This window comes from Dermacentor albipictus, chromosome 1, assembly GCF_038994185.2.
Source record: "Dermacentor albipictus isolate Rhodes 1998 colony chromosome 1, USDA_Dalb.pri_finalv2, whole genome shotgun sequence".
Taxonomy (NCBI): domain Eukaryota; kingdom Metazoa; phylum Arthropoda; class Arachnida; order Ixodida; family Ixodidae; genus Dermacentor; species Dermacentor albipictus.
Window position 1 is genome coordinate 354134670 of NC_091821.1, and position 20655 is coordinate 354155324.

The window sequence follows — 20655 nt, forward strand, 5'->3', positions numbered from 1 at the left end:
GAGACCCGTGCAGGGAATCGGTAGACTACGGACCAGTATATCACAAGGATTTACATATACATCTACATCTACGAATGGGTGCTTGTGTGACCAGTTTTGCTCACATAAACGAAGTCTGGATTCACATTTCCTTCGAGTAGCCTGTGATATTCTCAGGTCCTTTGTCGACATTTCTTCAATATGTTTTAATTTTCCGGGGTAAATTCCCATCTCCATCAACCCTTTCAGTTCTTCAAACCTTCGTGTGAAATTTAATACATCACGTCACATCACTCAACCGGGCTAGTTGGTAATCCATGATGTACATAGCACGACAGCACACACACACACACACACGCACACACACACACACACACACACACACACACACACACACACATATATATATATATATATATATATATATATATATATATATATATATATATATATATATATATATATGAAGGAGGCAGGGATGTTAACCAGTCAAGAGTCCGGTTGGCTAATGTTCCTGGCCAAGAAGAAGCCAAAACCATGTTTCCGGCTGGCTACCCTGCGCTGAAAGAAGGGAGAAGGAGAATAGAAAGGAAGAGAAAGAGAGAGATGGGGGTAGAGAGGCCTGGACGAACAGCACTACAAAGTCACAGGCGCTCGCACAAGTCAGACGTTCTCAGAAAGCACGAAAGACCTGTAGAGCCGTGGTAAACGAGACGGACACACGTCTTTTCGGTAACAAGGTCTAGTTTATTCTGTCAAAAGAGAGAATTGAGCGGGCGCGCGCAGCGCGCCGGAAGTGGCGAGGGCTTTAGAGAGCGAGAGGAGAAAAGAGGGAAAAGGAGCATAGAGAAGTGCGGTGCAGGGACCTAATGCGAAAGGAAGGCAGTAAACACAGTAACAAGAAAAGGGAGCTCGCGCACGACGTTCGGCACAGTGAGTCGGATCATGTGTCCGTGTGCCTGGTGTCCAACACTCGCGAAGGTCCGCTTACGGGAGGCCCGCGGGACGCCCCGCGGAGTTGTTTATGGCTGCGGGGGTGGTGCGCAGCTCCATCGCCGCGCCGCTACAGATTGCTCCCCCCTTAGAGAGGAAGCTGAAGCGACGAACGATGCTCACAATGCACAAGTGGCAGCCCAGTGAACGCGACGAAGAGGTGACGAACCGCGCACTTGCAAGGCGGAGTCCGCATGTTCCGGGGAGGCGAGATAATTAAGCGCGGGTGCCTCGCTGAATGCTGGCTTGAGTCGCTCAAGCGCGATTGTATCTCGTTTCCCATTTACGTCGACGACGAAGTTAGAAGGAAAACGTTCTAAAACGGGGAATGGCCCGAGGTAGTGGGGCTGCAGCGAGCCGCGCACAGGGCCGTAACGCACAAAAACATGTGTGGCTGTCTGCAAGTCCGAAGTGATGTACACTGCACGGGGTTTGTTAAAACGCGTAGGCTGCGGACGGAGGTTTCGGAACACATCGCGAAGCTGGTCGACGTACTCGCTTGCTGTTAGAGAGGAGGTGAAGGTGTTTTCTTCGAAGAAGTCGGCTGGCAGGCGAAGCGAGGTGCCGTAAACAAGCTCCGCAGTAGCGCAGGAGAGGTCCTCTTTGAAGGCAGATCGAATTCCGAGAAGCGTGAGCGGAAGTCTGTCAACCCACTTGTTTGGGCAGCCGTGCGCTGTGAGTGCTGCCTTGAGATGGCGATGAAATCTCTCGACGAGGCCATTTGTTTGAGGGTGGTAGGAGGCAGTTCGCAAGCGTGCTGTTCCGAGAAGTTGAAGTAGCTCCGTGAAAAGGGACGATTCGAATTGCCGGCCTCGATCAGTGACAACTTTCGTTGGGCAGCCAAATCGGGATACCCAAACGGAAACAAAAGCTGCGGCGACAGTAGCTGCAGACATGTCGGGGATAGGTGTCGCTTCGGGCCAGCGTGTAAAGCGGTCGACACATGTCAGAAGATAGCGATAGCCTTGGCATGGGGGTAGCGGGCCGACAATGTCGACGTGCACAACGGAGAAACGTTCGTCGGGTTGCAAGAAAGGCTTTGTGGGGGGGACAGGGTACCGCTGAACTTTCGCGCGCTGACAAGGTGCGCACGAGCGGACCCAGTCTCTGATATCTGCGTTCATGCCCGGCCAGACGAAGCGTGATGAGACAAGCTTTTGGGATGCGCGAATGCCTGGGTGTGCAAGAGTGTGATATGAGTCAAATATTTGTTTGCGGAATGAGGTGGTTAGGTAAGGCCGAGGTGTGCCCGTGGAGGTGTCGCAAACAATTGGCACATCTTCAAAGGTAACTAATTCAAGCTGAAGAGATGTTGACGCGTCACGTAGGTGACGGAGCTCAGAATCACTAGCTTGTTCTGTAGCCAATTCTCGGAGGTTGAAAGGAAATGATGTTGAGATAGAGCTCTTGGAGTGACTGCGCGTGATAGCATCCACGCGACTGAGGGCGTCAGCTGGTGAGTTGTCAACGCCGCTGACGTGGCGTATGTCAGTTGAAAACTCTGAGATGAAAGCGAGCTGGCGCACCTCACGTGGAGTGTATAATGATTCAGAGCGGCCGATTGAGTAGGTGAGAGGCTTGTGGTCAGTGAAGATAGTGAAAGAGCGGCCTTCAAGTAGGTGTCGGAAATGCCTCACGGCGAGAAACATGGCGAGCAACTCACGGCCGAAAACACTGTAGCGTGTTTGTGCGGGGGTCATGCGTTTGGAGAAAAAGGCAAGGGGCTGCCACCCACCGTTTACTTTTTGTTGCAGTACCGCTCCGACCGCAGAACTGGAGGCATCCGTCATGAGCGATAAAGGATAGTTGGGGTTGGGATGAGCTAGCAGTGTGGCATCGGCCAAAGCGTGCTTGATAGAATTGAAAGCTTCATCTGTTGTGCTGTCCCAGGGCAGTGCGGTTGACGATTGTTTGCCGCAGAGCAAACGCTCGAGGGGTTCCAGCAGCATAGCACAGTTTCTACTGAATCGGCGGTAAAAGTTTACCAGGCCTAGAAACTGGCGCAGCTTAGTGATTGAAGCTGGCTTGGGGAACTCCATGATGGCTTGCACTTTGTGGGGAAGAGGGCGGATGCCGTTGTTATCCAAGCGATGGCCGAGAAAATCAAGTGATGGTACACCGAACTCGCTCTTGGCAGTGTTGACGACGATACCATTTGCTGATAGGCGCTCAAAGAGCTGATGGAGATGTTGGAGGTGCTCTTCGTGGGATGAGCTTGCCACAAGCAAGTCGTCAACGTAGGCGAAAACGAACGGCAGACCACGTGTGACTGTGTCGATGAACCGCTGTGATGTCTGTGCAGCATTTCGGAGACCGAAAGGCATTCTCAAAAATTCAAAGAGGCCAAATGGGGTAGTAATTGCTGTTTTTGGAATGTCTTCTTGTGCGACAGGAATTTGGTGAAAGGCTCGCACCAGGTCAATTTTGGAAAACACTGTAGTGCCATCCAGTGCCGACGTGAAATCTTGGATGTTAGGCAGTGGGTACCGATCCGGAATGGTTTTTGCGTTCAGGGATCGGTAGTCCCCACACGGCCTCCAGTCACCTGATTTCTTGGGGACCAAATGGAGCGGGGACGCCCAGCTGCTGGACGATGGTCGTACGATTCCAAGTTCTAACATATGTTCGAACTCTGCTTTGGCGATTTTGAGTTTGTCCGGGGCGAGTCGTCGTGGGCGAGCAAATACAGGTGGACCAGTTGTTATGATGTGATGACGTACATCATGTTGTACGGGCTTTGTCCAGTCTGGTGGTCGCGTGAGGTTGGGGAACTGTTGAAGGAGGCAAGTAAAAGGATCACCAGCAATTGTTGAGGTTGGGGCGACTATAGGCGAGTCAGAGGAAACGACGCCATGAACAGACAGCAAGGTAGCAGTGTCCAGCAGGCGTTGGCGTTTCACATCGACGAGCAGTCCATGGTGGTCCAGGAAATCAGCGCCAATAAGAGCACGGCGAACATCAGCGACGAGGAAAACCCAGCGGAACACGCGGCGCAGGCCAAGATTCAGGGTGAGGGACCGCGACTTGTAAACAGGTATCCTGCTACCGTTGACAGCTTGAAGATAGGAGGTCGGTGGTGTAGTTCGGTCGGAACGTTGCGCGGGAATAATGCTGACCTCCGCCCCGGTGTCCACCAGGTATTGCTGGCCTGTGGTTCTGTCCATGACATGAAATAGGCGACTTTTGCTTTGGCCCTGACCGGTTGTCGCCATTAAAGGTCGGCCAGCTGGTTTCCCTGCCATGCACAAGGACGGAGGCAGTGGCGCGCCTCCTGCCCGAAGCGGCGGTGATAAAAGCATACCCGTGGTGGCGTTTGAGACCGGGAGCGTTCTTCTCTTGGACGCCGTGATCTACTCGAGCTGCGGTACCTTCCGTGACGGGGTGAAGTGCGATGACGCTCCGCAGCACACACTAATTGTTCAAGGCGATTGCAGAGCACGTCGATGGGAGAATCGGCGGAGGATGATGTTTGTGGCGCTGAACTCGCGGTGGTGCTGGATGATGTTACGTTGCACACCGCTGGCGTCACCACCTCCATGACTTTGTCCGCCAAGCTGGCCAGGCTGTTGAGGTCCATCACCGTGGCTGTAGCGAGTACCATCTGAACGTTTACTGGAAGGCGCTGCATGAAGAGTTCCCGCAGGAGGCGGTCATCGTTTACTGTTGTGTTGCCGCTCATGAGCTGTCGCATACGGCGAAGGAGCTGGCTTGGCCGACGGTCTCCCAAGTCCTCTGCGGAGAGCAACTGTTGCATGCGGGCTCGCTGCGATGTTGTTGTGCGCTCGAGAAGGGCAGCCTTAAGATCGCTGTATGGAGTGGCGGGAGGCGGTCCAGAAAGCAGGTCGGCAACTTCTTCTGCAGCAGTAGGCGACAGTGCCGAAACAACTAGGTGGTACTTGCGTTGTTCCGTGCGAACGCCAGAGAGAATAAATTGCGATTCCGCTTGAAGAAACCAAACTGCAGGGTTGCGGTCCCAGTATGGTGGGAGTCGGATGGAAACTGCAGAGACGTCTTGTTGCTCGGTCGTGCCCGTAAGTTCAGTGTCTGGTTGCATCTCGTTGCTGTGCATGGCTCCACAATAACTTCGGCAGTGCCGCGAAGAAAACTACGGGTCACCACTTTGTAGAGCCGTGGTAAACGAGACGGACACACGTCTTTTCGGTAACAAGGTCTAGTTTATTCTGTCAAAAGAGAGAATTGAGCGGGCGCGCGCAGCGCGCCGGAAGTGGCGAGGGCTTTAGAGAGCGAGAGGAGAAAAGAGGGAAAAGGAGCATAGAGAAGTGCGGTGCAGGGACCTAATGCGAAAGGAAGGCAGTAAACACAGTAACAAGAAAAGGGAGCTCGCGCACGACGTTCGGCACAGTGAGTCGGATCATGTGTCCGTGTGCCTGGTGTCCAACACTCGCGAAGGTCCGCTTACGGGAGGCCCGCGGGACGCCCCGCGGAGTTGTTTATGGCTGCGGGGGTGGTGCGCAGCTCCATCGCCGCGCCGCTACAGACCCTTCAGCGCCTTCTGAGCCGATGATCGGTGGGGACATAATGGGCAGATACAGCCCACACACTTCGCACATCGCACATTTCTAATGGTATCTTCGACTGGTCGCCTGTATGCCCCGAAGCAGAGTCGGGTAGATCGGTCGTTTCCCGAACTCAGAGGTAGCGGACAAGCGCGCAAGCCGAACGTGCAACTCGCTCTCGGAGGAAGAAATTGCTGATGCGAAGCCACGTGACTACTGCCAACGTCCGATGATTCGCCTATCCAAAGCTCCCGGCGCTGCCGGAAAAACCGGCGGACGTGCCGGCGGGACGAGCGTTCGTCGAGACGCCAGCATGCAGTGGCCTAGGTTGCCAAGGTTACGGTGGGCCGTCGCCAACAGCAGCGACGCGGCGCTGCGATGACGTTTCAATTTCGATGACTGCTCCGACGACAGCGCTCGGAGCGCCTCAGAGCGCTCCAAGATAGAGAGCAATCGAGAAGAACCAGCCGAACGCAGGGCGCGCACCCTCTTTCAACCAGCCGAAGACAACGCCGCTCGCGAGAGCGCTCCAGAGCGCTCAGAAACGACCAGCCGAAGATAGCATAAGTTAATCGAGGAGCGTACTCAGAATAAACCGTTTGGATTGATTATTCCGCTTGTTTTAGGCTATTTGCATACATGCCACGCAGCGTATTTGTGTTAGCTTTCAGATCGGGCTTCCCACTCGCCTCCCCAAGTTCACCTGTTCATCGGGCTGCGTGCAGGTTCAGCAGAAATTATTCGAGCCGAGAGGTGCAGCCGATTTGAAGGGCCTTGGAGTGAGCTATTGTGTCGAATATACTCAGATGCATCTGCACACGCGACAGTGTATAAATTCCAGCGTCGGGCACGTGAGGCTTTCGAAGACATTTGCCGTCTACAAAAATTTAATTTTGAGCGAGAGAGAGAGAGAGAGAGAGAGGGGGGGTAAAGAGAAACTGCCTACCCGTATATACACCTTTCAAGCTGGAATCATGGTATACCTTCCAGTAGAGATAACTATAATTCTCGGAAATCTATGCATGCGCGGTACATAAATCCTCACGGTACAGAGCTTCCTGTGCTGTAAGAAGATGAGACAATAAGCGAACATGCGGCATAACTTCTTCCCCCAGGTGGTGGGACCGAGACAGGAGTGACATCGCGTTCTGGAACCTTGCTAACGCATACCTAGAGCACGATCAAACCCGGTCTCGTTATTAACTGCGACAGGCGCACTTTATAAACAACAGCGTCAACCACGAGAGACGTGTCACGCAAGCGGACAGCCGGCGTGCCCGCCGCGTCCTAAACTGAAATCCAAGGCACGACCGAGGGTGCGCTAGAAGTCTAATTCAGGTGAAAAAGCACCCTAGTGCCTCTAGCAGCTCCGGAAAATGAACCCTCAGGTTCTAGAGCTGGTGTACTGGAGTGTATCTCTACTGCTGCTGCTGATCCGAGACGTTTATGCGGAACCTTTGAAACGGGGAAACTCGACACCACTGTTCATCGGGGGAAGATGTCGCTCGTGTATGACCCACTGTGAGCGTCTAAGCAATTGCCGAGCTGCTTTTAAAGGAGCCGCACCTTGTAAGGAGGCTTAACCTGCATTGAATTACGATTCGTTCTGCGAAGCGTGTGGGCCGGCCGGAAGCAACTGAACCGCAGACAAAGCGTCGCAACGTGTCTCGGCATGTACGGGGCTCTCCCAAGCGACGCGCAGCACCGTTGCTTGCGCCTTGCTAGGAATACGGGACCCCCGTAGCTCATTGTCGATAAGCGCGCTGTGTGACGCTGTGTAACGCAGGAAGGAGAGAGAGAGAGAGATAGGGAAAGAAAGAAAGTAAAGAAGAGGAAAGTGAATAAGGTGTTGTTTCGGTAGATGACATTCTCCAACAGGCATAGGAGGGTGTCACAATTATGTACGAGAATATGCAGCACGGGGGCAAAGGGCATCAACTAAAGAAAAAGGTAAATTTTCAATCAGGAGAGCCACGATTCCTGCCGTTCGGAGGGGCCTAGGAAAGGGTAATCGGGATTTAGTAGCCTACACCACGCGGTTGTCGATGTTGGTTGTGAAGCTTGTCAAACGCGCGAGTATAGTAAGCGTCGCACTGTAATGAAAATGCACAGCCAAAGAAAAACGGTGGGAGGAGCCTTGAACTGTATCTTTCCTCCCGTCGCGCGGTCGCCGTATCGCTCGCGGGGTCGTCGGCGCGTCCCAGCGAGAGCCCCACGGCCAACCACAAAAAAAAAAAAAAAGAAGGGGGTTGCCGCCGCCGGTGCAGCGCGTTGCGGGTGGCCACGAGGTCGTGCCGCCGCTTTCGGTCGAATCATCATGACCTGCGGCTTTCGCCACGGCCCGTGGCGTTCTCGACGCCTACGCTGTCGCCGCGCTTGATTGGGCGCCATTAATGACGCCTCGAAACATCGAGGGCCGCGAGCAACTTCGTCTGCGGAACGCGGAGTTAGCGAGAGCGCGAGTAAACACATGCGCGCTGCGGCGCGCGCTTTGCGGCGCACACACGTGACGCTCGTGTGCGGTTAGGAGGCGCAGCGCCGCGTCTCCGCGGCACGTGTCTCGGAAAAACAAACAAACTGCATGACGAGCATCGATCCACTTCCGAGAAAGTCCTCCCGCTTCCAAAGCCTGCGGTGCAACGGAAAGCACTTGCGTGCGTTCACTTTCATGCAAGGAAATAACTGCTTGGTCTTCGTATAAGCGTGCGGCTGAAAGGACCGGTGATAGCACGTACAGTACAGGTTTGAGGGGCCACCGGCCGTTCCATGTGCACGTTGTCCAACTCGTGATATTCAGGCGTATGTGCGCATACCACACGCCTTGATCGAAACCGTTTTGTATGCTACGGTGCGGTATTGTAGCACCATTCAGCATGCGCTTGGTGAATGGCAGCTGTTGGCTCGGAGATTTTAGTGCGCACCTTCTTTTTGCCCTTGCTTAATGTCTCACCCCTCCCCCTTTTTTTTCTTTTTGCATTGTTAGACGTTTGACACACACGACGTTTCGTACGAAATGACATAGACCATTGCGCACTAAGTATAACTTCCTATTGCAAGAAAAATTTTGCGTGATTACACATCTCGGAGGCACATAAGGCACGCAAGAATCTTAAGACAAGGGCATTCACGAAGCAGTGCAAACACTACACTCTTAGAGAAATTTACACCCTTTGGGGCGTATCTTGTCCCACAACAATAATCGTCATCCGTGCTGCCCGCGTTTCCTTTCTTTAACGCTGCAAGCCCGGTACTTTCCAGTCACGAACGGCATGCGCATTATCAGCGTGACGCAGCATTCTCGACAGGAAAGTAGCGAGCGCCGAGTTTTCAGCAAAGGAAGCGCAAGCAAGGCAGATGACGATTATCGTTGTGGGACAAATATAAACCCCAAGGGGTGCAACTGTTTTAAGAGTAAAGCTTGCTGTCAAAGGAAGAAAGAAACATTTCACGAAATGAGGGGAAGGGGCGCCCGCAGCCGCGGACACCGCCATGGTCTCGCTCAAGGCGCGCACCAGGGTTATTCCGCGAAAGCTGGGCGGGGGACGTCAACACTCAGCGTTTTTGTGCAATTCATGTGCACGGTGCGTCGTACGACTTTTACCGTTCGGACGAGGATTTCCAACACATTCACTGTCCTTGCTATGACGACCAGGCACACGTTGCGCGATGCCCAAAGGCGACTGGATGACACACCGATGATGAAGCAGAAGATGTCGCTCACTGACCTCAGGCGTCATCTACGCACAAAGCTCTAGTTTTCTGACCTCACCTGAATGCGGACGCAGAGCTCGCTGTCATCTGTGCTTGTGCATTAAAATAATAGTAATAACAATGAATAATCCGCGAGATTTTATGTGATCACACGGCATTATGGATTATGATCTCGTTTAAGGCCTATATCTATCGCATGTCCTTCTCACATGCTAGTGTAGGGCGAAAGAAACCTCAATCTCTCTTCCTAAATTCTTCGTCTGTTTTCGTGCCGCATGTATGTGAATGAAGAGACGAATGTTGTCCTCGCTAAATATGCGGAATAAGAATTTCACAATGTTTTTGTTACACTTTAATAGCATTGGAATATTTACTGCCTCGTCGAAAAAGCCGCGCCAGTGTCTAACTATTGTAAGACTAGATCCGCCTGTATGCAGCCAACAAGTATGCTTCCGCTCACCTCGCCCTTCTCGAGACCATAATAGCCCTTTCACTTTGCAACGAGAGGTGCGAAGGCGCGAGGTCCGGGCCCACATTGAAAATATCATTTTACGTCGTCAGAGGTGCGGGTGCGCGCTAGCTTATTAGTTAATGAAAAAAAAAAATGAACCACGTACTGCTGAACGAGAGTCAAGCGCGCTGGAAAACAAGTGAACAAGAAGTGTGCTATTGAATGCCTTTCCTGTTCATTCCCGCTCACTCAATTCTCTATGTGTTCTTGTTTTGTTCTACGCCGGTGTATTTTTATACACTGAATATGTTTAGGCTTCCGTAGGACGTATCTTATCGGTCGTTCATTGCCATTTATGTCGTCTCTCCAGCCATCCTAATGACGCGCGCTTTAATGCAGAAAGAAAAAGAAAAAGAACGAAAAAAAATAAATTTACCGTCGTCAGTGCGCCTGCATAGATTTCCTAGCGTGTGCGCCCGTTCTGCTGCGTGCAGCTGTGGCCCGCACTCCGTTCCCCATAACGATCAAAGTGTAGCGAGCCGGTGACGGCGAAGGCGTGTACGGCTGCGGGAGAGTTAATTCAGCCTGCTCGCGTATCTCACCCTGGCCGTGCTGCTTTTTGTTCTCCACCCTCGCGCAGACGAGCACAGCTGCGAGGCCGAGGTGAATAAATTCTTCGAGGAACTCGGCTCCGGCTCGCCCGCGGACGTCAAGGATGCCGCCGAGGGGGGCGACGACGTCGAACACGAACGCTCCAGCGACACCGAGGTCTCGCTCCACAGGTACGCCAAACTTTGCATACGCGCGCCCGCCCGCGAGCCGATAAGCGTGATATGTTGGCGTGTTCTTATGTGGGTAGAGTATTGTTTCGAAGCCGCTCTGCCAGGGTGATTGGTTGGGCGTTGTTCTGAATCGTCGTTTTGAGGACGCATTCCGTGCCTTGAATTCCTGCAGCATGGCTGAATACGTTGCCGACACGCGGGGTGCGTAATACTTCCTTCCTGTCCGTTGTGCGCCGCACTTCGGTTGACATTGAAGAGGCCTCATGGGCGCGTCAATATGCACGTTCGAATAAAAGTGTGCAACTCGCGGTATCGGCTGAAAAAAAGTTATGAATTTTTTGCCTAACCTTGGCGTATACAGCCCTAAATTTGGAGGTGTTATCATCGCAATGCGGGTACAATGACGACGGGGAAAGTATTTCCTTTTCAAATGATATATGATGTGTTTGTTGTTGAGGACTGGCGCACGATGTGTGCTTTTCAGCCAGTGGCCGTTGGCGAAGTGGGAGCCGCGTTGGGCTGTCATGTTGCTGAATTCTCGTGTGCAGTAAGAAAGCTTTCAATGGACCAATCAACATGTGCTGATTGGAATTGAATTTGCTCGGATAGCACGCAGACGCACCGGGAAGCCAACCCCGGCGTACAAACAAGCGTGACACTTCCGCTTGCACGAAGCAACGCCACCCACGCAAACCAAATTTGCACCTTGTTATAATTCAGAGGTGCATTTCTCTCGCGCAACAAGGAGCACAGACGAGCCACGTGAAGCTGACTCGCGAGACCGTTTTACTAAGGAGGGCGTGTTGTCTTCTTGACATCGAACCTCGACGTGAATGTGCCATCGCGCTGCGGCTGCCGAGCCATTGTGCTTTGGAAACTGGGAACGTCGAGAACGAGCGTGCATCGGTAGAAGTCTTGCAGCTTGAGCCGGCCGGGATCCGTAACAACCGCCATCAGCTGAATAAGCCATTAGCCTGTTCGTTCCTTGGTATTGCAGAGCTCCATCGCTATATATCGATGTCGCTGGTGATTTCGTTATTAGCTTAAAAGTGCGAGTGGAAGGTTTCGATTTTGCTTGGTCTTATTAATAGCACCGATTCAGACGCGAATATGTTGAGCTTTAGCTAACAACCACCATATTCTGCTATTAAGTTCGTCATCCTATAATAGATACACGCCCAAGAAATACGTCTTCACCTGATGCTAAAGGCAGTGAGAAACATGCGTCAGTCGCGAGAAGCGACTGTGAGGTTTTGCTAACAGCAAAACAGTGATAATTTCGGTGCGGCCGAAATAAAAAAAAATGCCCTTGTATCGTGTATTGGATGCGTGTTAAGTAACCCCAGGTGGTCAAAATTAATCTTGAGTCCCACACTACGGCGTGCCTCCGAATAATATCGCTGTTTTGGAGCGCAGTAGTCGGGATTTTTTTTTTAAGTTAGAAACTGTGGTCGGAGACAGAGTTATAGCTTCACCGCAAGGTATGGTGGATGATGCGAAAGCTCGGGACAGGGAAAAGCAGCTCGGGTTATTGTCATTTGTTGACGATGTCGAGGCGGCTGGCACGCCGAGCATTTTGCGACGATGCTTGCCTCTTCCCTGTGGCGAGGCAAAGAAGCTCCAGTGAATACAGCTCTCGGAGTAAGCCGCTCCCACGAAGTCCCGAATGCAAGCAAAATTGTAGAGAAGGCACGGGCTGGAGTAAGCCAGATAAGCGTCTGCGAGCGATGCGGGGAGGCTGATGGCGTTATTTTTAGCGCGAGAAGAGGCACGCCTTGTAAGCTCTCTCTCTCTCTCTCTCTCTCTCTCTCTCTCTCTCGGCATATCGAAACAGCGGCGTCCATATGTGTGGAAAGCCGAAGGCGCCTTCGCTGAGCTCACATGAGGCACTCATAGGCCATACAGGGTTTGCGCAACGCGGCCAGGCAACGGTGCAGCCTGAGGAAGCATTAGGTCGCTGGCCACCATATGCGTGCTCTTTCGTAAACTTTAGACTGCGTGAGTTCACTAACCACGCGACACGTTTGCGGCAAGTGCTTCGCTAAGACTACCATTTCTGTAGAGCACGTTGTTGGGCGAGTCGGTCGTACATACTTAAAGGAGGGAATTGCGCTAAAAAAGACACGGACGAGTAAGGACATTGCGCCCGTCCATGTCCTTACTCGTCCGTGTCTTTTTTAGCGCAATTCCCTTCTTTAAGTACCATTTCTGTAAAAGGTTTATATCGACCAATGGCGTTGCCGTGGACTCAGTTTCGCGTGGCGTGGTTAGCCTGATGCTTTAGAATAAATAAATTAATTAATGAAATAATTTCTTGTGTGTTTACTTTAGAAAGTGTTTTTCGCCCCCTGGTAAGCTGTACGTTCCTTGCTTTTCTCGCAAGAAAATAATTCATTCTTGGAAGGAGGGGCGGGGAGGATTGGACACAGAATCCTTCTCGCCTGGTTGTGTCACTAGTCTCGGGAAGCCCCGCAAACCCGCTGATCACACTTTGAGAAGGATGGGAGGAGACGAAAAAGACAGGGAAAGACAGGGAGGTTAGCCAGTCTGGCTGGCCGTCCTGGGCAGGGTTAAAGGGATGAAGGGAACTAACGGTGATAAAATGTAGGAGGAGAAACGGGCGCTGTGTATTCTGTATGGCAATCACTAAATACTGTGGCACTGGGATGGAGGCTACAGCTGGTGGCTTCTATAGTCACAAGCGCAATCGTAAGCGTCCATGCACGTGACCCTGCACCTATTACGCTCAATCCGCACGGTTTTTCGTACGCCTACCGCACGCGTGCGGACGTGCGGAAAACTGCACGTGTCGCGCACGCAAATGTGTGCGAGTGCAGCTTTCCAACGCTTGCATGCGGACTGAGCGCAAGTCAGCCGAGTGTGTTGTCCGAACAGTCTCGAGCATACTACAGTATATAGCCTTCGTTGCCAGATTACGCGTTGTAGCTTCCAATTCGTTATCATCTTATTCTCGGATAAGATGATATTAAGGTTGTTGAGCACTGTCCGTCCCTGTCATAGGTGACGCGTACTAATTGATTTGCGCTTTCGTAACGCTGAATACATCCCTGGGATGCCTGTCAGCGATCCCGCTTCTCAGAGTCGACGAAAGCGCGCCGCGGAGACGACGCTGTCTGGGCCTTCTTTCTAGCCCTTCGCGCAATTCAGATCGTTCCCGTGTTCCTCGTAAGCGCAGAAAAAAGGGCAAGCATTCGCTCTTCTGGCGCCCAGTTTAATTAGCGCGGTTAATTTATGCCTCTCCCGCGCATAAAACGAGCAGCAAGCGCGCGCGAAGAAAAGAGAGCTCTGTCGACGTGGCTTTTATGCATCTTTGGCGCGCCCTTAATTCGTTTCTTTTTCCGCTTTCTTGTATCTCCTTCACAATTTGGCTAATTAGAAAGCGAAATTACGAGTTTCTCTCTTCCCGTTATTTGCTATATCACTTGCCGAAACGAGGTTATTATTTTCCAATTGCTAATATAGAACGTTGCTTTCGCTTCGTGCGTTGTCGTTGCTGCCACTCAGATTTGGAAAGCCATCTGCCGATTGGAAAACGCAACTGCAAGTTACACCCTTTACGTTTACAACTAATTACTGTAGCGTTCGCGCGCTTTCTCATAGACGTATCTTCGTATCTCAATAATACGCGAACATGGCCCTGTTTATGGGTGCCTCTTGCATTCATTTCTTGCGGAGCTACGTCACTTATTGACCGAGTGGGATGGGCGTCCAAGGTAGCCCTCCATATTGCAGCGCCTGACTGGCGCCTTCTCATTTGCTTTTTCAGCATCTTCCGAGGCATATTTCGGCAGAACTTGAAACCATAGGCCAATATCGGGTTAAATTTTAAATTAGAGCATGCTGCGGCTGAGTCATCGAAACGGAGATGTGTCGAAAGCTGCGCTTTTTAACACCGCAGGAAGTTTGAAATTCACAGGCTCTTCTACTTTTCTTTAAAAAATTATCGCTAATATCACTCAGGTTTTAAGGGAAACGACTGAGTTTAAAGGAGTGTTTAAAGTTTATTTTGTGGCCCGAAATTCCTTTTCGGTTAAGGCAATATGGCGAAGAAGGACATTGAAGAATGCGTTCTCCCAGTGATGATTCGCGCCCGGAGGATCACAATACTTCCACTTGTTTGGCCCATGCTTCGGGCAGAGCTGTAGTAACGTGTATATAGTGCCGATGGATTGTGCACGAAAGCAGTCCAAGCAGATACACCTGTCATTACACGGAGTAGAACTGGAGAAGGTGGAACGTTCAGCTGCTATCTATGGGCGCCTTGGAAGAAATGGCGACACCACCAGGAGTGTGTTGGTGGGGAGCCCAAAGTTTGATACGGCTGTCGTATACCATGCCTTACACCAGGCGATGAGAGAAGGACAAAGACATTCTCAGCTCATACCTCACTTCGATGGGGTGCCGCTGGTCTTACAGTGAAATGAAGTGGGGAATTACACTGGCGACGAGGATGGGATGCCGCTGAAATTATGGCGAAATAAAGAAGGGCATTGACAACGGCCAGGCTTTAGCCGAGGCTTACGGTTTCATATAAGACGCTCGTTGAAAAAGCTGTCTGACACCCTTTTTTCGAAGCTGCAGCTTTTTGTCCCCCAAGATTTGTCTTTCGTTCAGAGTATTTGTAAACGTGCTGCAGGATACAAGGGCGGGTGCACTGAAGCGTGGGCAGCCCTGCACTTCGATGTCAGTCACACATCATTATATGCCGTATATTTCAATTCCTTTATTCAAACATTCTCTCATGTTCGCACGCTTTTGAGCACGCTGTATTTTCCTGCGTATTCAAGTCAGTTAGTAGTTGATGTCTTCAGCGACCTAACTCAAAGCCTTCCGACGAAGTAAAAGTGACAGAGAGAGCGCGAACGACTGGAACGCGGCAGAAGGCTTACCATAGAAGAGCGAAGTGGTCGCTCTTATACCTCCCAAATAAAAGCGTGTTGCTCAGAGCGAAGAGTGTGTCATATCCTAGGATGGAGTGTCGTATGACATTTGGAAGGTGGTCACTTGTGCAAATAAATACTAGAAAAAAAAAGAAAGAAACGGAAAGTGGAAACATTTTTGTCTTGTTCCCCCACTTTTCCTGTGAACGCACGAAATATCAATTTCAATGTTCACTTTTCCTCTCCTTGATTTCTCTCAATCCTTTTACTGTCGCTGTCTTGAGGATGCTGCTATAATGCAAAAGAAAAAAAAAAGAAATGAAACTTGGTAGGCGGAGGTACGTGACGGCTTCCATCTTACGCAGGATTTCGGACGCCGATGGCGAACTCAAAGTGGAAAAGGTCGGTGACAAACCGCTGGCTCATACGCTCCTGGACCCCAACGTGAGTCTGTCTATCTATCTATCTATCTATCTATCTATCTATCTATCTATCTATCTATCTATCTATCTATCTATCTATCTATCTATCTATCTGTCTATCTGTCTATCTGTCTGTCTGTCTGTCTGTCTGTCTGTCTGTCTGTCTGTCTGTCTGTCTGTCTGTCTGTCTGTCTGTCTGTCTGTCTGTCTGTCTATCTATCTATCTATCTATCTATCTATCTATCTATCTATCTATCTATCTATCTATCTATCTATCTATCTATCTATCTATCTATCTATCTATCTATCTATCTATCTATCTCGCTCTCTCTCTCTCTCTCTCTCTCTCTCTCTCTCTCTATATATATATATATATATATATATATATATATATATATATATATATATATATATATATATATATATATATATATATATATATATATATATATATATATATATAATGAAAAGCCAACAAACAATGAAACCAAGGACAGCGTAGGGAAAATTACTTACTTCATTACTGTAGTTCTTAATTGAATTATTTCCGTTAAGAACTACAAGTAATTTCCCCTATGCTGTCCTTGGTGTCATTGTTTGTTGGCTTCTTACGATGTGACTTATAAATATCGGTCCCCTCGGTTTCCTTCCTTAATTGTCGTTAATATATATATACCATTTCTGAAGCTTGTTCAGTGGCATAAATGATGAAATATGCATGACCACGCGAGTTTAGGTAATATACGTCGCTAGCACTCGGTACCATGATCCATTCAGCCAAGAATCATAGTTCGGTGGTTTCGTGGGATGAAAACACACTGCTCACTGCTGGCGTCACGGGATCTGGCTGAGGCCAGGGCGCGTGCTTTTCACTTCCAGTGCCACGTATGTCAAAGCAGTAAACGTAAGCAACAGAACCAATGTAGCTCACCTTTTATTCTAGTCTGATAAGGAGATAGTGTGGTATCGCGTAGAAATATTTAAAGCCGATATCATAGATCTCATATACGTACTACGCGCACGTCACTGTTGGCAATACGTGAAAATATCTGCGTTCGCACTTACGTGTCCTATAAGCGCTTGAGCATGGAAGCCTTGCGATTTAGTTTACGCGAGGCATCATATTTACTGCGTGCCTCTTCCTTACTCCGCCAGGACTGCTTCCTTCTGGACGGCGGTAGGTCCGGCGTCTTTGTCTGGGTCGGCAAAGGGGCGAGCACCAAGGAGCGCAAGGAGTCCATGCTCCTGGCTCAGGTACGTCAGTTTCTCTCTCTCATGCGTCCGGCTAGTAAATACGAGAATACGGACAGAGAGGACGAAAGCTTTTCTCTGGCAAAGACCTAGTGCACTCTGCAAAGTAACTAAGTTACTTGTGTAGGTCCTCCGTAAATGTGATTTTTCGCTCAAGTACGATACTTTACCGGCTACTTCAGTAAGTGTCGCTACTTGAAATCTTTCTTAAACTGGTATAATAGTTACAGCTGCCTTTCGCGTAGTCGTCTGTGCTTTGTGTATCAGTTGAATCCCTCCCCCTTCTTGTCTATTTTTCTCTCATACTTGAGAGGATAATAAAAGCATCAATAACACACATGTAGCAAGCACTGATCAGATAAGTGCTTCCACAACGCTCACTACTGCACTCTAGGGACAATGGGAGTGCTGGTTATTCCTTTTGCAGGAGTAATTTATTAGTTTCCTTTTTTAATAACTGTAGATGAACGGGAAGGTAGGTTACGTTAAAGCCAGCTATCCTGTTGGTACCTAAACTGCGGCTAATCCTGCCCCTATAACAGCATGTCGCATATATAACTCCATTATCAATATTTGTCGTGTTGACTGGTGATTCGTTGGAGTAAGTTCACTCTTTTTTTTGTCACCGAGTGAGCCTGCTCTATTATGGGAGGTGGAATGAATAGAACAATGGGCTGAAATATTTGACCGACAGGCACTCTAGGAAGGGGATTAGCCAGTACTCTTCACTTTTGTTTTTCTTGAGGGCGACTGGCCCATCTGAACGCCTTTGACTCGTTCAGGCCCTCCGCGTGCGTGCGCAAGCTCAACGTGGCTTTCGTCCCCCTCCCCTCCCTCTCTCTATCTCATCTTTCTATTCCCTCTTTCCCGTCCCCCAGAGTAGGGTAGCCACCCAGACGCATTTTGGGTTAGCATCCCTGCCTTCTCTCTTTATTCCCTCCTCCTCCTTCTGGTATTTAGGTGTACCTGTCATAGATATTACAGATAATCCCACGGTCAATAGCATTTATAGGCGTGGCTTCGAAACGTATCAAGCCGAATCACAGCCAAAATTTTAATGGTTCATGGCCGAAGTTCTCGTGTTGCTTGTGGATAAAGTGCGGGAGCTTGGGCAAAGTCACCGCAGGAGGTCACCACGACTTGCATTTTCGCTGAATATCTTTGCTTGGTGACGTCGGCTTGTTCTATGTCCTTAGGTGATTGTTTTTCGAAACATATTGGAAATGTCTCGGGAAGCTAGGCCGCTGATATGTTAGCGCCACAACCTTGCATTTACAAAAGATAATTTATGCAAATTTGACGACGCTAGACACCTTATACGCCAACACCTACAGCACTCACAGCTGGATGAACTTGTCGCCAAGGTATCGTACCCTTAACCAATCTCTGGCCACGCTTTAACCCGTCGCAGTAAGTAACTATTGTTTAGGTTACGCATCGGGTGTTTTAATGTCGCACATCGCTTTCACGCACAAAAACGTTCGACGAGGCCCTTCGTGCGTGTCTAGTGGACAATGCAGCGAAACGCTCGAGCGCTTGGCTGTGAGAATGTTCAACTTTCCGCAGTTGTCGCTGCGTGCTGCTGAGCAAGCTACAAAAAAATTCTTAAGGCGTAAGCATTCTTTGGCGTGTACCCCGGAGAAACCGTGTATGTCTCGTAACACGTTGTAACTGGGGACTAAGTCCGTAATTGGTCGAGTTAAATCATTTAATCGTTATACTAGTGCAACTGTATCTAGCTGATTGGTACCTTTAGAATCGATAAAAAGAAAAGGGTCACATTGCCGTCACCTCGACATGGTCATTTGATGCATTTAAAAAGTATCAAATCATAAGAATAACTGATTGGTAGACGTGGTTTGACAAAAAACGCGTGTTGGCAGGGGTCAGGCTCAGCTCATACGATCCTCGAAGGGGTCGGATGAGTTCTCGCAATGGCACCGAAGAAACGTAAGCTTGGTGAAACGGAGAAGCGGCGTAGGGATGCTGCACGACAACGGGAATTTCGTAGTCTGCAGAGGGAAGAACGAGCACAACGACAAGAACTAAGAGAAGATTAACAGGAAGTAGAGGAGAGGAGATGTTCAGAATGGACTGGAAACAACGTTATAGCCCGATGCTGGATAAAATAACTAATGCTACAGAAATCCCGAGAGTTGTCTACTAATGCGAAAGCACGCTTTCGCTCCGGAAAATGCGATTGGAAAATGGATTATGATGCGCTGCATCATAACCTAGCAACGTAAGTGAGCAAAAGCGAAATAACAGCAGCGTCAATGAATGTTCACGCATTAGTAGACAATTTTCAGAATTCCTGTTGCAGTTTCTGGCTATAACTGAGCTTAATGACGTCTTGTTTAAACAACGTCGGGCTTCAATTCAATATGAGGCTCACAAAGCTGTGCTAGAATTCTTGTCAACCGTGGCACTACTCTGCTCTATAATGTTCATTCTCTGCATGCAACTGTATGATTTCTTATTACTTCCTCTCTCCTTATTTTTTTCTCCCTTTGCCTCCTCCTCCTTCTTTCTAATATATCCCTCTTCTGCAATCAAGTGGGTGTGGTGTCCTGTTGCTAACCCGCCTCTCTCTTGGTGGTGTTGGTGCATGTCTGCATGATTCATAATAATACTTTTGTTGCCAACTTTTGTTACCTTCTTTTTCACGGCTCGTTGGCTATGCCGGTCAGCTGCGGAGAACCATTTGACAGGTTCGACTGTTGGCCCAGACGGCCACATTTCAGTGCAGGTGGAATGCGAAACACTTCCGCACCGTGCTTTGTGGGCACGTCGGAGTACCACAGGCGGTGAAAAAAAAATGACCCGTGATCCTCCATAGCGGCTTCTCTCGAGGCCTTGCCTTAGGAAGTTATATGGCATTAGTACTATACACGGATGCCGTAAGCGGCCGCGTAGAAGGTGGAACTATTCGCAGCCGTAGTGTGCGCATAGAAATCTTGAGAGTGCTCTGTACATGTGCGCATTATCCGTACACTGAAGCCGTCTTTGCAAGCTGCTTGCCACGGACGCGAATTTATATTTTTCGGTCATTTCAATGCTATCAGTATTTCGAGAACTTGCGCGTGCGTACGTGCATTTGCAAACCAACAGTGCTCCCACGATTACTTGACCCCAGGTGTTCTCATTCTTCTGCTCACTCTCTCGAATTTCGCAGAAATACCTCAAATACCGGGGCTACCCGGAATGGTGCCAGGTGACGCGTGTCATCTGCGGCGCCGAGCCGCCGATCTTCAAGCAGTACTTCGCCTCCTGGAAGCAAGAGCAGAGCGCCATCTTCGGCAGGAAGGGTGCGCTCAATCGCATCGCCGGTAAGGATGCAGTGAAATGACCCGTCTGTGTTGGCACGGGTTCGCAACATTCCGGAGCAAGTGGGTTCACAAGTTGCGACCAGGGTCGTTTAATGTTGGGGGAAAGATTTCGCACCTTAAGCTAAAACACGTACTTTAACTGCCGGCTAGGACCACCTGTGGTTCCCGCTCAACGAAAGCGCTCAAAGAGAGAGAAAGAGGGAGAGAGAGGGAAATCTCTTTATTGAAAAAGCCGGTTTATTAGCCAGCATATTTTCGCCTGCATGCTGCTCAGCATGGAATGGAACGAAATGGAAGGAAAGCCCTAGAAGAAGGTAGA

At 49.9% G+C, this 20655-nt stretch overlaps 2 protein-coding genes across 4 annotated transcripts in view; one reads left to right on the forward strand and one right to left on the reverse strand.

Moving 5' to 3' along the window:
• Positions 1-20655, forward strand: part of Gel (Gelsolin) — a 112489-nt gene that overhangs the window by 71261 nt on the left and 20573 nt on the right. For all 3 annotated transcript variants that reach the window (XM_065452172.2, XM_065452173.2, XM_065452174.2), the window contains exons 6-9: positions 10292-10433; positions 15700-15778; positions 16912-17010; positions 20183-20336. In XM_065452172.2, coding sequence (XP_065308244.2) covers positions 10292-10433; positions 15700-15778; positions 16912-17010; positions 20183-20336 — 474 coding nt within the window. The remainder of the gene's footprint in view (positions 1-10291; positions 10434-15699; positions 15779-16911; positions 17011-20182; positions 20337-20655) is intronic.
• LOC139054591 (uncharacterized) lies at positions 4184-5465 on the reverse strand. Its single transcript, XM_070531815.1, has one exon. It carries the CDS (start codon positions 5039-5041, stop codon positions 4184-4186), a length of 858 nt encoding a protein of 285 aa, XP_070387916.1. The 5' UTR covers positions 5042-5465.

Coding starts and splice junctions, on each gene's coding strand:
- LOC139054591 (XM_070531815.1), bottom strand. CDS start 5,041: ATGCACAGCAACGAGATGCAACCAGACACTGAACTTACGGGCACGACC.